The sequence below is a fragment of the Amyelois transitella genome, chromosome 15 (assembly GCF_032362555.1).
Source record: "Amyelois transitella isolate CPQ chromosome 15, ilAmyTran1.1, whole genome shotgun sequence".
Taxonomy (NCBI): Eukaryota; Metazoa; Arthropoda; class Insecta; order Lepidoptera; family Pyralidae; genus Amyelois; species Amyelois transitella.
Window position 1 is genome coordinate 10,735,619 of NC_083518.1, and position 19,916 is coordinate 10,755,534.

The following is a 19,916-nucleotide window of genomic DNA, read 5'->3' on the forward strand; positions in this document are numbered from 1 at the left end:
TTTCTAGGCGATGGGCTAGCAACCTGTCACTATTTGAATCTCAATTCTATCATTAAGCCAAATAGCTGAACGTGGCCATTCAGTCTTTTCAAGACTGTTGGCTCTGTCTACCCCGCAAGGGATATAGACGTGACCATATGACGTATGTATGTATGTTATGTAAACCAGCTGCAACCGCGCGGCAGTAAGCTGATAATAGCCCCCCACTTGGAGACAAATGATGGAGGGAATCTTGACTATCCGCGGTCATCGGTGGAGACGCTAACGGCTCTTTAAAAATTCGGTGTAAAAAGTTACTTAGGTATAGAAAATTATTTATTTAAGTTTAAGTAATAATTTTTTTTATTTATCAGACTAAGTTTATCGCAATTCATGCCATGTTCAGCTATACCTACAACTGAAAGTTTTTTCAAAGATTGTTGGCGCTGTCTACTCCGCAAGAGATAGGTATAGACGTGACTATATGTATGTCATGAAATTTTATATAAATTTTTTGCTCTGGCAGAATTGCTCTGGCAGATTCAGTTTATCTAGTATCTAACATTTTTAAAGTAGGTCTTAATGTTTTCGACTTCAATTTAGGTAAAATTGAAAATTAACACTTACTTCGTTCTCTAAAGTTCCGTGTTATCCCGGCACCAAAAGAAAAAAGAATAGGACCATTGCATCTCTTTCCCATATAGACGTAAAAGGCGACTAAGGGATAGGCTTATAAACTTGGGATTCTTCTTTTAGGCGACAGGCTAGCAACCTGTCACTACTTGAATCTCAATTTTATCATTAAGGCAAACAGCTGAACGTGGCTTAAGTCTTTGTTGGTCTTTTTTAAGACTATTGGCTCTGTCTACCCCGCAAGGGATATAGGCGTGATTATATGTATGTAAGTATGTATGTAGGATCAAATTCCCAAGCAAAAATGTTGTCACCAAACACATTAGCGACTTTTAAAAAGAATTCAAACTGGAATGAATTCTCGATTATAAGTAGTTAAACACATCCAATCGCAGGCGCAGTCTCGAACTCAGACAAAGGGAAAGAAGTTTAAAGTGCCCGTTCCGCTCAGGGCGAGTGATTCAGAGTTCCTAAACTAGGCGGGGTTCAATTATAAAGTTTGGGACCTGCGCTGGAATTTATGCAGCTAGTTTCACTGACAGTTTATTTGAGCTAAATAGATTTTAAGATTCATTTATGCGTACATATTTTAGGGTCTTGGCCCACTCCAAACCGACAAACTTGTAATAGACTAATGAATGTGGATGATGCAAAAGAAGCAAGACAGTGGCATGTGGAATGATCTGAGTACCACTCAGAGAAAAATGCATGATTTTTTGTATGTATCGTTGTAGTGGTTGGTTTCCTGCAGGGTAGAATAGAACTACTGACTCCTAATCTATCCGTGGATGACTTAAGACAAATTTTTTTTTTTTTTTTAATTTAATTTTTTTTTTTTTAATATAATTTTTTTTTTTTTTTTTAACTAAACAACATATGTCTACGAGTATGTCCCTTGCGGGGTAGAGAGAGTTAACAGTCTTGAAAGAGCGAAAGGCCACTTTCAGCTGTACGGCTTTATCATGGAATTAAGATTCATATAGTGACTGGCTGCTAGCTCAACGCCTACAAGTAAATCCAAAGTTATTAGCCTTTTCCTTAGTCGCCTTTTACAACCATGGGAAACATATGGAAGAGTGGTCCTATTATAAAGTGCCGAAAACCACACGACATGAACTAAACAAATCTCAATTGTTCCATAAAACTTCCACATTTTATTCCTTTAATCGTTTTAAGTGACCGTTTAGAAAGCTAACAGAAAAGATTGTCTATTAATTGGAAGTAATGCTCGTCCGGACATTTAATTTGATGAGCTGTAACAGTCGGGCTGGCTTCGTGCCGCCAGAATCCGCTCGTGAAATGGAGCGGCAGTGGACGCCGACCACAATACTAGGACACTTGAATGGACGCTGCGGTGGTACAAGGTATGGGAGTCAGCGTTTTTGATGTAAGTAAGTTTTTCGTTAAATTATCCCTTGTAAAGGTTTAATTGTAGTTCCTGAATATTTTTAGGGACTTTTTTAAAATTAAAGACGAATTTTACTAAGCGTTTTTCTATTTAGATAATAAGTATATTATCTGTGTCACCGGAATAAATATTTATATATGTTTTATAACAGAAAACGTCGATGCAATAACCTAGATGGCTTTCGTGTGACTATATCCCTTGCGGGGTAAACAGATCCAACAGTAATGATGAAATTGAGATTCAAATAGTGGCAGGTTGCTATCCCAGCGCCTGAAAGAAGAATCCCAAGTTTATAAGCTATGCCCCCAGTCGCATTTTACGACATCCACGGGAAAGAAATGGAGTAGTCCTATTATAAAACGCAAGGAATCACACAGCATACTACGAAGGATGCACGTCTTTTGACGATTTGACAAACTGTCACTTTTTGAACCTCAAGTATGTCATGATCATCAAGGCAGTTGGTTGCCTATCTCGCATGGGATATAGACATTAAAACATGTATGTATGTATGTATCAACCTCTCCCGCTCATCGCTTGCGCCGTCCAACAACTAATGCGTCTCAATCCATTCGTTTCCATTTGTCATTGATTTGGGCGTATAGTTATTTACCGACTTCAATTCCGCAGAAAGCTACGATTGTGGACGCCGGCCTATCGGACGGTGGTCAATAGTGACTTATGTGATTACATTTTTACTTAATCCGATTGCTAAGCGATTCCAGAAATCGAGGTTTATTGTAATCGATGCTCTATATCGATGGTTATTGGGAATAGGGGAGTTACCGAGTACTTAAATTATGCTGTCGAAACGCCATTAACAACTATTAACTGTCATTGCATTAAATTTACTACCTAAGTTGTTTTTAAAATGATGACGCTCCTTTGTGTTGTGGTTCCCGGCACCAATATAAAAAAAGAATAGGACCACTCCATCTCTTTCCCATGGATGTCGTAAAAGGCAATTAAGGGATAGGCTTATAAACTTGGGATTCCGCTTATACTTAGGCGATGGGCTAGCAACCTGTCACTATTTGAATTTAAATTCCATCATTAAGCGAAACCGCTAAACGTGGCTTGTTAGTCTCCGCGAAAAAGGCGGGATTTTATGTTTGTACTTATTTCAAGGTTCAAATTATTTCAGACCAAAACATCTCCGATTTGATAAAGAATAACTAAAAGATTATAGCCACACTTACAATACTTTTAATCAAACTAAACTCCAACTATTCTCAAGACATTATAATGAACATAATTTATTTACAATCCCTAAAACAACAAAACTAACATTCACACGCTATTATCTCGTAACGCAACATCAACAATCCGTTTCCCACAAACGAACGGACAGACAAACACACACGCACCGGACGGCGCGCGCCGCTCAGCGGGGCGGCTCGTTACGGCCCGGACGCGTGCCGGACGGTAATTGTGACAAATGAGACGGTTTGACTTAGTTTTGTCACGTTTGTAGCTCCGGGCTAGTGGAAGATTATGAACTAATAAGTAGAAGGGGACTTTCGGATGATTTGTAATTCTTTGCTGTGTATAAAAAAATATGCCGTGTGGTTCCCGGCATCAATACAAAAAAGAATAGGACCACTCCATCTCTTTCCCATGGATGTCGTAAAAGGCGACTAAGGGATAGGCTTGCAAACTTGAGATTATTTTTAGGCGATGGGTTAGCAACCTTTACTATTTAAATCTAAAATCTATCATTTAGCCAAATAGCTGAACGTGGCCTATTAGTCTTTTTAAGACTGTTGGCTCTGTCTAACCCGCAAGGGATATAGACGTGATTATATGTATGTATGTATAAAAAAATATAGTTGATAGCTCGCATTTAGCTGCAAGCTATCCTGTGTCGTGTCCAAATAACACGCTGACAAATCAAGAGTGTCAGTGGTTGAATCGGTAAGATGCCCGGTTAAAATGCCTGTGACGGTAAAAGGCACAGGTTCGAATCCCACCTCTTAGTTTGAATACTAACCGATGATCTTACGGTGAGCAAAAACATCGTGAGGAAACCTGCACATTCAGGGAACTGGATGTGTAACCATGATCGATCCAATACGGGTTAGGTTTACCTGCAAAGGTTGCGGAGGTCAGACGGGAGTCGCTTCGTGTAAAATCCTGACTCACCCAATTCAGGGTCCATGGTCTAAGGCATACCCCGGGCTCCTCTCCAGAGTGGCGAGGTTGCATACATGAGAACACAGTGAGGATTTAAATTAAATTTTTCATAAGTATGATAACCATAATCAAGTTCCTAAGTTAAACCAATAATTATCGTTTAAAACGTTGAACGATAATTAAAATTTGAACATAAACCTAGGTACTAACTAAAAATTTTATAAATGTGAAAGTCTGTATGTTTGTTACACTTTCAAGGCTTAACCATGGAAAAAATTTAATGAAATTTTGAATGGATAAATTTATTAGCCAGAAGTCAAATAAAAGCTAGTTTTTCCTTAAAATTCCCAGCAACACAAAGCCAGACAGGAGTTAGTTAAAAATAAATTAACCGCTAGTTACATAACCCCACCTAATTACTCGTAAAAACTTTTATCTAAATATACTCGTCTAATTTGCTTGTATTTTTTCCGACCACACAAAGGCTACGGGTAAATCCTATAGTTATTAGTAGATAATGGTTGAATACAATAAAGGATGGCTCGTGCAGGCCGTTGTGTATAGTTGTTGAGGTGGAAGACCGTTGTTACAAAGTATTTGTGGTGAAACCAGATTTAGCGCTGTTTTTGGGGTCTAAAAACCGTTATTTATAGATAGATAGATAATTCATTTATTTGATTTGCTACACACGATTTACAATTTCATATGATATACATATTAATAGGGTGTGAGTTGCAGCAATACAAAAAGGTCACAACTCAACGAATTTATTACTTTAGAGCAATACGCTGATATTTAGGACGATTGAATCGATTTCCAAATAATTATAATACATACACACATATAGCCCTTGCGGAGTAGACAGAGCCAATAGTCTTGAAGGGAAAAATAGTTACTTGTGCTTTATATTTGTCGATGTAACTTTGTTGCGATTTGAAATAGGACAACACAAAAAGAAAATATTTTTACGGCAGAATTATCACATGAAGAGATCTCTGTCAATCAACTTGCCTACATGTCAGTCTTTTTTTACTTTTTTTCATCAAAATCGGATCAAAATTACTGAGATTAATGAGCGCAACAAATACAAAATTAAAAAAAAAATCGAATGAACCGTTTGATTTAAAACTGGAATCTGAGAATGCAAGTCTAAACATGTAAATGAAAAAATACATCACTTTTAAACAAAAGTATTATTTAATTTAAAAGCAGCTACAACATTTAGAGGTTATAATAAATATTAATAGTCGGCTTCATTCGAGCGGGGCCAGGGGGCATCGCGGGTCGTAATTAAATTGACATTTTTGCGAGGGGTGCTTTTTATAATAATGATGAGCACGAATTTGAACATGATTTATTAAACACAATGATAAAAATAACCATATTAAGGTTTTCAAATGTTACATGAATTAAGGATAGCTGAGTGACAGACTTGAGAGGTCAAAAACTGTAAACATATAAAATTGTAAATTCTTTGAATGACACTATAAACTTTTTGTTATTTTTTATTCAAAAGATTTCTGCCATATGCACTAAATGAAACTAAAATTTTAGTAAGAGATTTTCATAATACACTAGGTATTATTTTATTATCCACGTTGGTGCCCACGGAAGACCAGCGTTGTTGTACATAATAATATATCAAGAACAAAATCTTGATATATTATTATGTACCAAATAATCATTTTCTCTTTCTTATTTTTTTAATTTATATCGTGTGAAAATAGTTGCAATAGCTTAAATGATTAAATTATCTGCAATTCTCACATTAATATTTCAGCAGCGTTCCCTATTGGCCCTGCGCCTGGACCCTGAGGACCCGGTCTCAAGTCCCAAGTGGCGGTTTAACGTCACGCGTTTTATTTGATGTACTTACGGCGACTACTAAATTATGGTTGAAATTAAGTACTTCGATAAATTTTATTATTTAATAACTATTAATCTTATAAAATGATAGATAACGATTCTGCGTTACCTATAAGTGTTTATAAATGTGGTTTTAAGGAGAGATTTACTCTTAAGTTTTTTATGGCTGACATGTTATTAGACTTTGCACTTCAGGTATAAAATACACCTGATAACTGCTACTTATATATCACACCACCTCTCTCACACATTAAACTAATCTTCACACTACAGTTTTTCAAGAAATAAACGTACAATTTTGACTTCAAAATTTTACTTGCATTACAACAAAGTGATGCTTAATCCAATTAACATAAACGAAAAATGTAACAATTTCATTACAACCCATTAAAAACTTCGCATCAGTATGACATTATAAAGTGCTAAGTGCTAGTAATGTATCATCATTTTGTAAAACAAGCATTACAAAAGCAAATTCGACTTATAAACGCGTTTTACTCTTACAAATTAGGGACAGACTCCCAAATATACGGCTAAGGGCGTGTGGACCCTATTTTATATTGGCGTATACAAAAATGTGTCTTACAGCTTTAAGAATATAGTTGAAGATATAATGGAATCGTTGGACGGTAGATAATTTATAGTTTATCTCGTAAATTGATTATTACACATGGAGTGTGCTATAGATCATAGTAAATCGGATTATCGATATTCTGTGGTCGTTTCAGATTGTTTTTATATTTTGTGGACAGCGGGTCGCTGGGAGCCATTTGTTTTAATAAAATTAGCATGGATGTTATGAGTTGAGGGTTATTGAGATTTTTTTTTACAAACATCATATCGATGTTTGTAAAAAAGGTTTTGCAAGTAATGGTAGTAAATAAGTAAGTAAGTAATGCTTTATTGTTCACTAAAGGAGTACAGTACTATGGCGGGCTTATCCCTAAGTGGGATCTCTTCCAGCTAACCTGACAATATCACATACAAGAAACACCAAGAAGATCACATACAAAACTGAGGCAAGGGTGAACAACAGTTCATTTACAAGTGTAGTAAGTAAATATTTTTACACAATATGCTCAAATCAGTTTTAGATTGAGCAAGGTCCCTGCTAAATAGTATCTAAATAATCTTATTATGTAGATACTAAAAAGTACATAATCTTATTCTTTTTTCTAATTTATAAACTAGAATTTCTTTCTTAGATATTTTGGTACGTACATCTAAACATTGTCAGACTAAAATGTAACACGGTTCATCACATAAAACTAATTTTACAAAAGGGCCAGAGCTCAATCCAGGATTAGGTACTACAGAGCCCCTTATGACCAGCTCAGTGCAAACAGACAGTCGTCAAGTGGCACCATACGGCATTTTAATCATGGCGAAGACGCGCCAGCGCACCGCGGTACGGATTATAGACCTTTTGCAACGATACTACATCAGGGCTGTCTCATACTAGTTTTTCCTCGCGTTGTTCCTGGTTAAAAACGTAAAGAATGCACGTGCGTGGAAATAGTAAATTTTTCAAGCCCTAATAAAAAAGATTTGAAATTTATGGTGAGAGAGAACTTTTACCGTTCAGATAATCTTCATTTTGTTTGTCATGTCACTACACTGACGGTAGTAGATATAATCAGACTTGAGTGATGTTGACGTCAATAATACTTTGTATCCAATTTTAAAAATAAATCTTTTCTATTCGATATAACGATCTGTTGCGATGTTTATAAAAATAAATAGGTATACCTCATTTGTTTAAATTAATTATTGATCAGTTAAAATAAATTAAAAGTATTTGTAGTGGCTATTACTCCAACGTAATTTGGTAAAAAAAAGTTGTCTATAGTCCGGGAAACTCACTTGCTTAGCGAACTCAAGAGTGCTAATTGCGCAAACGCAATATTATTCTTACTTCTCAATAAAAAAGAAAACCAGATACAACAGTTATTTTCTCTAAGTCCTTATTAAAATTTTAATCAGCCCTACAGTTGATTGAGGATCCCTTTGGAGGGTGCATCAGCTGGTTGTCACAACCCACAATGTGCGGGAGATTCGGCTTTGAAACCACTGCACTGAATTTAGTTGCCTTTTTAATGTTAGCATGCCTTTTTTTATAATACCTACAGGAACAAAACTTATTAGGAAAATTTAATATAAACAAACTATGAGTAATTGAATTAATTTGTTCAATGGTATACATTTGTGATATTTTTTGTTACAAGCGACAAGATTAACTAAAGACAATGTCCTATTCTCAAATTCATTGTCTTTCGAATACATAATACGTAAATATTTGTGGAATAAGCTCCCAAGACCAATATTTGAAATACACGACCAATACACGGCCAATGAAACGCATGCGTAAATTTAAAAAAAGAAGACCGGTCGCATGATATTTGAATTCTAATCACCAAATACAAAGATATTGGCTCCTGTATCGGTAAGAAATACTACCTACCTACGAAAAATTACCTGGTACGTACCAGGCAATCAAAGTAAGTATGTAAGGAATCTATAAATAGCGTATATTAGGCTAGGTGGCTATTAGGACGCATGCACGTAATTGCGGACTTCCACCTGCCTCCTTCATCCCCACTTCCCCGTACTCCCACCATACCTCCCCCCACTCCTGGCTCATTGTGGACGGCGAATTATAACCTAATTGTGACACAATTGAATTTGGAGCAGAATGTTTGAAATATTGATTTTCAAGCTGTTAATAGGATTCTTCTTTTACGCGATGGGCTAGCAATACACTATGTGAAACTCACTTCATTTTTAAGTTTAACTTGGGTTGCTTTTTTTTTCAAATAGTCGCCTAGTGTCAGTCACATTTTTCTTTTATATTGTGACTTTACAATGCATCTATAAATAAGCTTTTTTATTACTTCCTTGAAGAGAGCTTATAGTATCAACGACTACATGGGATACGTCCGCCGTTTCAAGTATTAATTTATCTTAGGTTATTATAAGTAAGTATAAATATTCTAGCCACACATTCACCCTTTTAATAAATTTGGCCTCAGTTCTTAATTTACTCGGTAACGAATTTCAAGAAATCGGTCCGACGCTTTGTTCATACAACATAAATAACTTTCAGACATAAAGTGTTCAACAAAATTAGTGTAGAAGTCCTATGCATTACAAACAAACAAGATTCTTATAAGAATTTCACAATTCAATCGGAAAATACATTGATAATGTGTTACATGCAACATGTTTTTTAATGTAGACAATGTGCATTCGTCCACGATTTAGATTTAAGAGATCTATATTTGTAAATTGACGTCCTATGAAAATGCTGCAGTGTAGTTTGTTCCGCCGCTTCTTCTACACATGCGCTTTGGAAGCGGTAGTAGTTATAATTAGATTTAAGTTATGTGACGTCAATAAGTGATACCTTGTATCCAATTTTGAAAATAAATCTATTCTATTCTATTCTATTCTAATACCAAACCAGTCGTAGGCACGAGTATAACATTCTCTTGAACAGATAATTAAACCCAAATAGTGGTACTAAACTCATCAGTGCAATGAATGGCCGTATTGGTTCGCGCGCGTGTGTGTGTGTGTGGGGGGGGGGAGGTCTGTGCGGTGGGGGGTACTGTAATTAACATACGGAAGACATTCCTATGGACATTCCTCGTTTATTACGATTGAGTCGGGAGCAGCTAATTTATGGATGGCGTTTAAATTAATTCGGATCGAAATGGGAAGGTGATGGGTATTTTTTGATATGTGAATGTGTAACTATTTGAATATCAATTTTATTATTAATCCTAACAGCTGAACGTGGCCTAAAAGTCTTTCAAGACTGCTGGCTCTGTCTACCCCGCAAGGGATATAGGTATGTATGTAGAACGTATAACACTAGTACTAAGTATTACACGATTTTTACATGCTCTTTTTATTTAATAAGATTTTTTAATGTCTACGACGTGGCGAGGATATGCATGACAAGACATTGTTATGTGACAGAGATTTTTTCACGTGGTAACCAAATTGTTAGTTTTATTAAGCATTCCTGGTTTCCAATGTCATTAATAACATAAGAAGTCACCTATCAATCAATCAATCAAGGATTTGGAAGAAAAAATTAAACTAATAAGTAGTACACGAAACCGCCGAGCTTGAATAAGAGAGTTATGAATGTGGATGAAGCGAAGAAAATATGCAGAGATCGTGGCAAGTGGAAAGAGGTAGTCTCTGCCTACCCCTCCGGAAAAGAGGCATGATTTTATGTATGTATGTAGATATGTATAATAAGTAGATATGATACTTCTATCTACTTATTTTGCCGGCCTCTGTGGCGGAGCGGTAGGACGCTTGTCTGTGACACCGGTGGTCCCGGGTTCAAATCCCGGCCTTGGGTCTTGAATGTTTATCTATATAAGTATTTAATATAAAATATAATATCATTGAGTTAGTATCTCCTAACACAAGTCTCGAACTTACTTCGAGGCTGACTCAATCAGTGTAATTTGGCCCAAATATATTTATTTATTTATTATTTATACTATTATCTAGCTCCTAAAAAGTATTTTTCTCTTTATTCTCACGAAGTACTGATCAATAACTATAGTAGGTACCTAAGTAGTAAAGTTATAGTAGAGGAATAAAACTGACAAAAGACAGAACTGTCTATACATTTTGTACGCGAGTATCCGAATTGGAGCCGGAGGAGAGTATTTGGCGCAAAATGCGATCCGTCAGCGATCGAGTGGCTGGTTTACTATCTATTTGGACACAGGTTCTAAGCAGGGGTGCTATTTTGATAATTTTATCCTTTGTCTTTGAACCACAAGGTCCAGGGTTCGATCTTGTTCAAGATTTTCTTTTAAGTGCAAGCGAAGGTTATGATTGCGATATAATTCTTATTTAGGTAGATCATTAAGTTATTTCTCTTGACATAGGTTCTTCTTTAAGACATTATTTTTGCGTAACGAATAAACTGAACAACTAGTTAATCGATTATAAAGAATTATGGCTAGAGATATAAAAACTTTCATGAGTAAGATAAGCTTTATTTCAGAAAATTGTAAGTTGTATAAAAAAAATTGTTAAATTTTTTTGTGCTGTGTATGTAGTTTAATACACTTTATAATAGGTATCATTCCATATCTTTCCCTTGGATATCGTAAAAGGCGACAAAGGAAATGCCTAATAAACTTGGGATTATTCTTGTAGGTGATGGGCTAACAACCTGTCAAATTTGAATCTCAATTCCATCATCAAGTCATACCTACAGCTGAACTTGGCCTTTTAATCCTTTTAAGACTACTTTTTAGACGTGACTACATTTAAGTATATAAAAAATACACTAACTGACTGATAGACTGACTGGATTGGGTATGTAGGTTAATTAGGTATAAGGTAAGTACCTAGTTAAGGGGTAAGAAAGTAAGACTTCCAAATATTCCCGCCGAAAGAAATGTAGCGGAATTATTCTTTTTGGGCGGGCGAAGCCGCGGACAATTCACTTTATACATAAATATAATCACGTCTTTATCCCTTGCGAGATAGACAGAGCTAACAGTCTCGCAAACACTGGAAGACCACGTTCAGCTCTATGACTATCGCCTATAAAAAAGTTTTTTAACTTGTCCCTTAGTCGACCTTTACGCCATCCGTGGTATACTCTAGTTGTAAATAAAGGCTCACTATAAACTGTGCGGCGGTAGCCCTACAGCCGTGCCCCGGCAGCCGTACGGCCCCGGAGGTATCCGTTATCGGCGGGTAATTGCCGGGAAATGCGATCCGGTGCCGGACCGGTTGCCGGTGAGATACGATTAGGTTCTATAGTGTGCTATTTCTTCATGGTGTTTCTTATTTGATATAGTGATAGGAGATTATTACAATTTATATCTTAGGTATGCAACAAAAATAATGTTCTTTTACGATTTAATTTTTAAAATAGGTACTACGTTTATGTGGATATTATTTAGATACTTAGTTATGTAAGTAATCTTATTACATAGGTACCCATATTCTAGAGTGATGAAAATAATTATTTGTGAATATTTTAAACATGACAAAGGAACAAGACTCACTTCAAATCATTGGACCTCATACCCTTAATATAAGTACCTAGGTAAGTACTTATTAAGGATACCTAAGCACTAAGTACCTATCTTACTTCCTATTACCTATGTGAATAAATAAATTTGCCTTTTGAGCCAACTAAGTTAAAGTAACTTCAAATGAATGTAGTTTTAAGTTATAAGACTGCCGACGGCGGCATTGCATGCTCAAACCAAATTGAAAATGTCAGAAGAATTAAAGTAGAGTACTTAACCTCCAAATTTTATCATAGGTAGGTACTACTTAGTAGGTAGTTATTGCCAGTGTTGTTTGATTTGACCAGATGAAATGCAGTGAGTGCTGTATTTGTATACAGCACTCACTGCATTTCATCTGGTCAAATCGTAAAGTATCGTAATAAAAATCATCGAAATAGAATAAGCAAGTAATTACTTACTTAGAAGTTGTACTTACCTAAGTACTTACTTACTTGAGTACCTCATATCTCGCCTTTCAAAAACAAACATAACCTCAAACTACAAAGACAAACGCAGATTAATTTCGTGAATCTCAAAAATAAATCAATTCATTCGTATTGCGTATCACAGACGTCTACATAACGTTATTCAATTACAAATGAAAGCAAAAAGACAGAACGGTCGTCCGCCATGCCACTGCGAAGGGCGGGCCTAATAAACTGACACGAGAAAAACGAAATAAGCAAACGAACATTCATTGCTTAATTGAAATAAACTTTATTACACCGTAATAAGATTGAATTTCGAGTGGGTGTAGTTAGCAGATATGTCTTTCGTGTTCGTTCGGTTTTCGCCGAAGTGGCCAATCAGCGCGCCGTTGCCATAGCGACGAAGTTCGCTGCGGCGCCGCGAGATGGCGTTAGGGGTAATGTTTCATAATTAATGGCGCTGTATTGGGAATTTCAAAGCGCAGTGTAAGGCTATTGAATTACCTGACTTCATAAACAAAAAATATTGTTGTTATTTCGCTGTCGTGGTGCAAAGGTATACAATTTGTTCAGTTTTATTACAGTGAATGGAAGTAGTAAGATAATAAATTATCACAATCTACCTACATTATTAGTTACCTAGGTATTTACTTACATACCTACTTATCAACTTACTGAAACCGACCCACTTAAGTAGGGAAAAGTTATTTCATAGTAAAAAAAAATTTAGATATTTGGATTTTAATTTTAAATGAGTAAGTTGTTCTAAAAACAAAATTAATCCTAAACAAATTGTAAGCAATAAATAGTTGAGTGTTATTTTTTTAATTTATTTTAGTATTGTAACATCTCTCTGATTAGGGAATCAGCTTTCTAAGAATAGTTATTCAAAGTGCCAATCATCTGCTATTCTAATATTGATTTGCATTTGAAAAGAATTGGATCACTTAGAAAAAAATATGTATGACGACTTTAATTCTAAAAATAAAAAATGAAATAAGTTGTAGATACATAAAAGTAAATACCTTACTTAGTTTTTACCGATGCGTATAATTAAACAGAATATGTGCGGAAAATATTTTTGTTTTTTAGACTACTTATTGTAAAGTGAATAAAATAAATATCATTATTGTTGTAGGTAGGTACTAGTGTCCCTTACAAGGTGACTTAGGTACCTATAGGCTTACAAACTTGGGATTCTTCTTTTAGGCGATGGGCTAGCAAACTGTCACTATTTGAATCCCAACTCTATCATCAAGCTAAACAGTTAAACGTGGCCTCTCAGTCTTTTTAATACCTTTGGCTCTGACTACATCGCAAGGGATATAGACGTGATTATATGTAGGTATGTGCGTAGTATACTTTATGCGTTTTAAATTGCTCTCTCAGTCTTTTTAAGACGGTTGGCTCTGTCTACACCGCAAGGGATATAGACGTGATTATACCTATGTATGTGGGTAGTGTATGTGTTTTTAAATCGCTGTTCTAATTCTTAAAACAATAAGTAAGAACTAATAGACTTGGAAATGACGAATTTGGTGTAAAAAAAATATTCCTACAGAATTGAGCGAGGTAATGTCGTGTGATACAGAACTACATTGGGCCTGGCGCCACACGACACACACTTGACCGTTTTCATCAAAATGACTTTTCAGCTGGCGATGTTCGCGTATCGTTAGACGAGCACGTTTGATTACATAATAATCCATTTATAGCATCGAACCGGGGAAACCTAATCCCCAGTAAGCCATTATACCGAAAATTCAACTACCATCACTCATAACTCGCCGGCAACAAAGCAAAAACGACTTTAAAACAACACACGAACATTACAATTCCGATTGCAACAAATAAATTTTCCTGTTGTAAGAAATTGTGCGGTTGTAAACGTTGCGCGGTCCAGTTAAGGTTTATTTTGGTTCGTGAATGGGTTTTGTGTTTTGAAATGAAATTTTCATAAATGCGTGGGGTGGGAAGGGGCCCGAGGGGGGTGATGCGGAAGGGGGGGGGGAGGGTTGTAGTATTTGTGTTTTCCCGCTCCGAGGAGGGGGCGCCTCTTGAGCCCCCGATGTGGAAGGAAAAACTATTTATAGTAATTACGAGTCCAAAAGACGTGGTGATGCTGGATTTGTGATATGACAAGTTTGCCATTTCATACTTAGGTACCTACATAGAAACGTAAAACCTAGCTAAACTTCATTGAATTCCATTCCATTCTTGGAATTCCATATCCTACTTTCTTCAACTTTCTAAATACCTAGTCAACATTTAGAGAGAGACAGAGAGAAGATATGCTTCTAGACTGACAGCTTTTAAGCCTGAATGAAATTTTCAATACCTACTTAAAGCTAAAACCATATAGTAGCCGAAGAAAGCTAACCAAGGAAGGTATGCCTTATAAATTACTAGCGATCCGCTCCGACTTCACACGAGTAGTATATATAGTTATAAAAGTTCTTAAGGTTTTCTTAAGAACTTTTATACCTCTTAGATACCAACATTTTAAACAGGAACAAAATATGTCCACAAGTCTCTGAGATTAAACATACAGACAGAAAAAATACTTTATGATAAGTAGTGATTGAGAGAAGCATTAAATAAATAATTAGATAAAAAAAACGATGTTATATTATGAGGATCCTCTAAACCTGGATTATGTATTTTTATAATCAATTCGCGAACTCTACGCATTCTTTACCGAAATAGTTAATTAAAATAAAGTTCTCTCTTTTAGCATTAAGTCCGCCAATTGTGTATTTTGTACAATGAAGTTCAAATAAATAATTAATTGAATTACCTGAATGGCAAACAATACAGCATCGACAGACGAACAAAAACACTTCCTTCCGCGAACTATTGTCGATATTGATTGCCAAATATCGAGTTGCAGCGGTGTCGGGTTCGATTCCTGGCATGGGACCGTCACGGAAAAAACGAAATAAGTGTACTAATTTAATTTTGTTTAAAAATATGCCTGTTATTTCTCAGTAGGTAAATTCTTCTTCGCCAATTTCTAGAAATTTGAAATTATTACGGCAATGCTAATAGGTTCAATGCAGATTTTACGCTTCTCTATTCTGGCTTGAGGTGTAAATATTTGCTCTTATTAGTTCTTGTGTAATTAATTAATAAAAAATAATTGTAAAAGTACTTGTATTAAAGAAACATTGTGTTTATCCGAAAATATAACCCAGATGTCGTGAAATTAACCAGTTGGATTCAGTCTGTGGATATTAATTATAATATAAAATTTGTCAAAAGCGGTGCCTTCATAACGACACGAACGACACGACATCAATATTTTATATATTTAGTCTACATTGACCAAACTTTTCACCATATCATCAAAAAATCTTCAATAACAATCTTTTCTTTTTCAATAAAACATGTTTAAACCCATGTTATAAGACTAGTTATAATCCATATTTAAAAATTTAAGTTTTGATTCCTTCTTCCCTATAACCATACATACATATAATCACGTCTATATCCCTTGCGGGGTAGACAGAGCCTACAGTCTTGTAAAGACTGATAGGCCACGTTCAGCTATTTGGCTTTAAGATAGGATTGAGATTCAAATAGTGACAGGTTGCTAGCCCATCGCCTAAAAGAAGAATCCCAAGTTTATAAGCCTACCCCTTAGTCAGCTTTTACGACGTCCATGGGAAAGAGATGGAGTGGTCCTATTCTTTTTTGTATTGGTGCCGGGAACCACACGGCACACTATAACCACTTTATTTGAAAAACCAAAATAAGTGGGCTGTCTGTTGCCCCGACTGCAACACCGCATCGCATTACGCATTGTCCTCGAACAAATGCCTAGCAATTGGTGCCTGTGACGTTTTTTGCCTATCTCTGAAGCGTCTTGGAGGCGATACATTGGGTTAGTTGCTGGCCGATGCAAAGCCAACGTGTTGAGCCAGCGCATTAGAAAAAGTTCGTACACTTTCATCATAGCGTAATTCAGTTTGAATTTTAAGATATATGTATTTATCAACGCGCGTGGGCTAAAGACAGTATTGAATTTTACGATTCTTGGTTCTGACAATTTTTCAGTCTTTGGGATGCACTAGTAGTAGGTATAGATACTAAGTAAATTCAAATTCAAACTTTTATTACAGGTACAAAAATGTACAGTAAGTGTACAGCAGGTACAAAAATCCTGCAAAATCTTGGGATCCGATTCAATAATATAAGTATACCTGTAATTGGTGTTTTCATATGCAGAAGATGTTCGCTGTGACCGCTACTTTAATCTCAATTCTATCATAAAGCCATGCAGTTGAACGTTGCTTATCAGTGTCTTCAAGACTGTTGGCTCTGTCTACACCGCAAGCGATATATGACTATATAATATATGACTATATTGCTCGCGGTGTAGTATGTAAATATCGGATTAAATTACGTTTAAGACTTTTCCAATAAAATCGAACATTTCCAGTTCACGGTATGTTGTATGAACTTGACCAATGTGTACCATCAGTCTTGAATTGTCTATGAGTTCGTCACATACTTCTCGGAGCGTCGTGTCGGGTTTCTAAGTGGATGATTGGGGTTCAAAAGATCACTGTTGCGTAATTTGTTTTGACAGGGATTTAGTTGGGTCTTACAGAGTAGGAAGGAAGAGATTGAATAGAAAATACCGTATTATGAAAGCCACGTTATGTCTGTATCAAATGTGGATAAAAAAACAATTTAAGAAATTAAATGAATACAAATAATTCCTATTAATCAACTACATAAAAAAATAAGTATCTATGAGAAAACCTTCTTAAATTTGATATTTTTTAAACTGCATTTTTATTTTTATTTATATAAGTACATACTTTTACTATTATTTATGAATATTGATAGTTTTTGAAATTTTGGAATGAAGGGCTAAACTAAAAAAAAAATCAAATAGACATAGGTATATTTTTTTTAAAGTACGTCTGCAGGTAAATATTTAAATATGTGGGACATTGAGTGTACACATCTCAGGATAAATTAATACTTCGGGTGAAGATTTGTTTCTGGCAACACAGACTCAAAATTACAATGGTTCTAACCGATTTGTCGTTTCTAATCATAATTATTACAACCTTTATTTCTGTACCATTAAGTTTAAATCATATTTGTGACCGGGATCTTCTTTTAAGTAAATAATAACCTGTGCTAGGAGATTATGATCTTCAATAACATCTGTGTGCAATTAAAGTGAATAATTTACTTCAAGTAACTTAATTATTTTCTGATACTCTTAAAACTAAACTGACCTGTATCCTGTCTTCGGGTAGGTCGGTTTTGAGGGAGAGCATCTCCCTGGCGTACACGTCAGGGTAGTGGGCGTCCTTGAAGGCTTTCTCCAGCTCGTCCAGCTGGTACGACGTGAAGATGGTCCGGCTGAGGAGACAGTATACAGGGTAGTCCAGGGTAATTCTTCAAATATATAATATATATACATATATATTTGAAGAATTACCTATATATGTATGTAATATGTATATAATATTATAAAGCTAAAGAGTTTGTTTGTATATACGCGCTAATCTCAGGAACTACTGGTTCGAATTGAAAACTTCTTTTTGCGTTGAATAGACCATTTATCGAGGAAGGCTTTAGGTTATATAACATCACGCTGCAACTATAAAAGGGCAAAGAAATAATGGATATATATAAAAAACGGGGAACATTATTCATCCTTGAGGGCTTCAATGATGCCCAAAATAACTATTCGACGCGTACAAGCCACTATTGAAGTTCCTGAACATGACAGTTACCTGTGCCTGCGTTTTTTCTTCTTCTTCTTGCCGTTGTAGCCCGTGAGACCGTCGACCGTGAAGTCTTTCGCCGCGTCTAAAGACGGCACTCCTGAAACAAATAACAAGGAATTAATAAATAAATTAATATATACGGGACAAATGACACAGATTGAGTTAGCCTCGAAGTAAGTTCGAGACTTGTGCTACGAGATACTAACTCAACGATACTATATTGTATAATAAATACTTGTATAGATAAACATCCAAGACCCAGGCCAATCAGAGAAAGTTCGTTTCTCATCATGCCCTGACCGGGATTCGAACCCGGGACCTCCGGTGTCACAGACAAGCGCACTACCGCTGCGCCACAGAGGCCGTATTAATGGGAATCTTATACGTAAGTACAATATTTCAATAAATGTTTTCTTGATTTTCGAACTGTCAGCATGAAAAGCGCGAAAATATATTGTGCATGTATATTTTATTGTGAAATGTAATCAGAGATGGATTCAATGCTAAAATGATAACCTGGATTTGGAAATCAACCAGCAATTGGGTCCAACAGATAACTTAATCGGGAACTTTATAGAATTTACTAAATATTTATTATCTCTGAGATACGCATGTAACATCTCCGTCTTCATGACCACTTATCAGCAGATGAGACAAATGAATAATAAAATATTGAATAAAAAAATTTACAAACATACATACATTAAATCACGTCTCTTTCCCCTGAGGGGTAGGCAGAGACTACCTCTTTCCACTTGCCACGATCTCTGCACACTACTTTCGCTTCATCCTCTCTCTTCACGCAACGTTTACCATCATCACCATTTACCGGGACGTCATAAAAAAAAATTAAAAGTATAAAAAAAATATTTCAACGCCTTAAACAGGTCTTATTATTTCAATATGGTGTTCAATCCGGTCCGAGAGGGACTATTCTCTAATCCACTCTAGTGTGCGACAACGCGCTGGGGATTTGTCACATAATTACCGAATGTGATTGCCGGCTGAATTAGTAAACAGTGGCTGGCTGGCTTCAGAGCGCAGGGCTGACGCTCTACACACAAGTTTGGATGTAAGAATAAAAGTTTATAAATTTAATCTACATACATATATGGTCACGTCTATATCCCTTGCAGGGTTGACGGAGCCAACAGTCTTGAAAAGACCGAATGGCCACGTTCAGCTATTTGGCTTGATGAAAGAATTGAGATTTAAATAGAGATAGGTTGCTAACCCATCGCCTAAAAAAGAATCCCAGGTTTGTAAGCCTATCCCTTAGTCGCCTTTTACGACATCCATGGGAAAGAGATGGAGTGGTCCTATTCTTTTTTGTATTGGTGCCAGGAACCACACTGAATTTAACAAAAAAATAATTTGTTTTTTCGGTTGTAAATTTTATTTATAAGTTTGTTATATTTTGAGAAGTGAACATTTAAAATTACATTCACTTCTTTCTTTAAATAGTTACACGCATTAATTTATTCTTAAAAAATAATCTTTCGTAAACTGTTACTGTGTTTGTTTATTATCGCATACGCATAAAAAACCCAAAAGGTTCTTTAAATACTTTAATGCACTAATTGATGGTTTAAGAAGAACTTTACTTGCAGAAAAAAAAAGATTAATCAATACGTTTCCCTCTCGACAAGCCTGT

At 35.8% G+C, this 19,916-nt stretch overlaps 1 protein-coding gene across 1 annotated transcript in view; it reads right to left on the bottom strand.

Moving 5' to 3' along the window:
* Positions 1-19,916, bottom strand: part of LOC106137955 (visual system homeobox 2) — a 103,664-nt gene that overhangs the window by 34,371 nt on the left and 49,377 nt on the right. Inside the window, exons 4-5 of the mRNA XM_013338915.2 lie at positions 18,269-18,359; positions 17,765-17,891 (exon numbers count right to left, since the gene is read on the bottom strand). Coding sequence (XP_013194369.2) covers positions 17,765-17,891; positions 18,269-18,359 — 218 coding nt within the window. The remainder of the gene's footprint in view (positions 1-17,764; positions 17,892-18,268; positions 18,360-19,916) is intronic.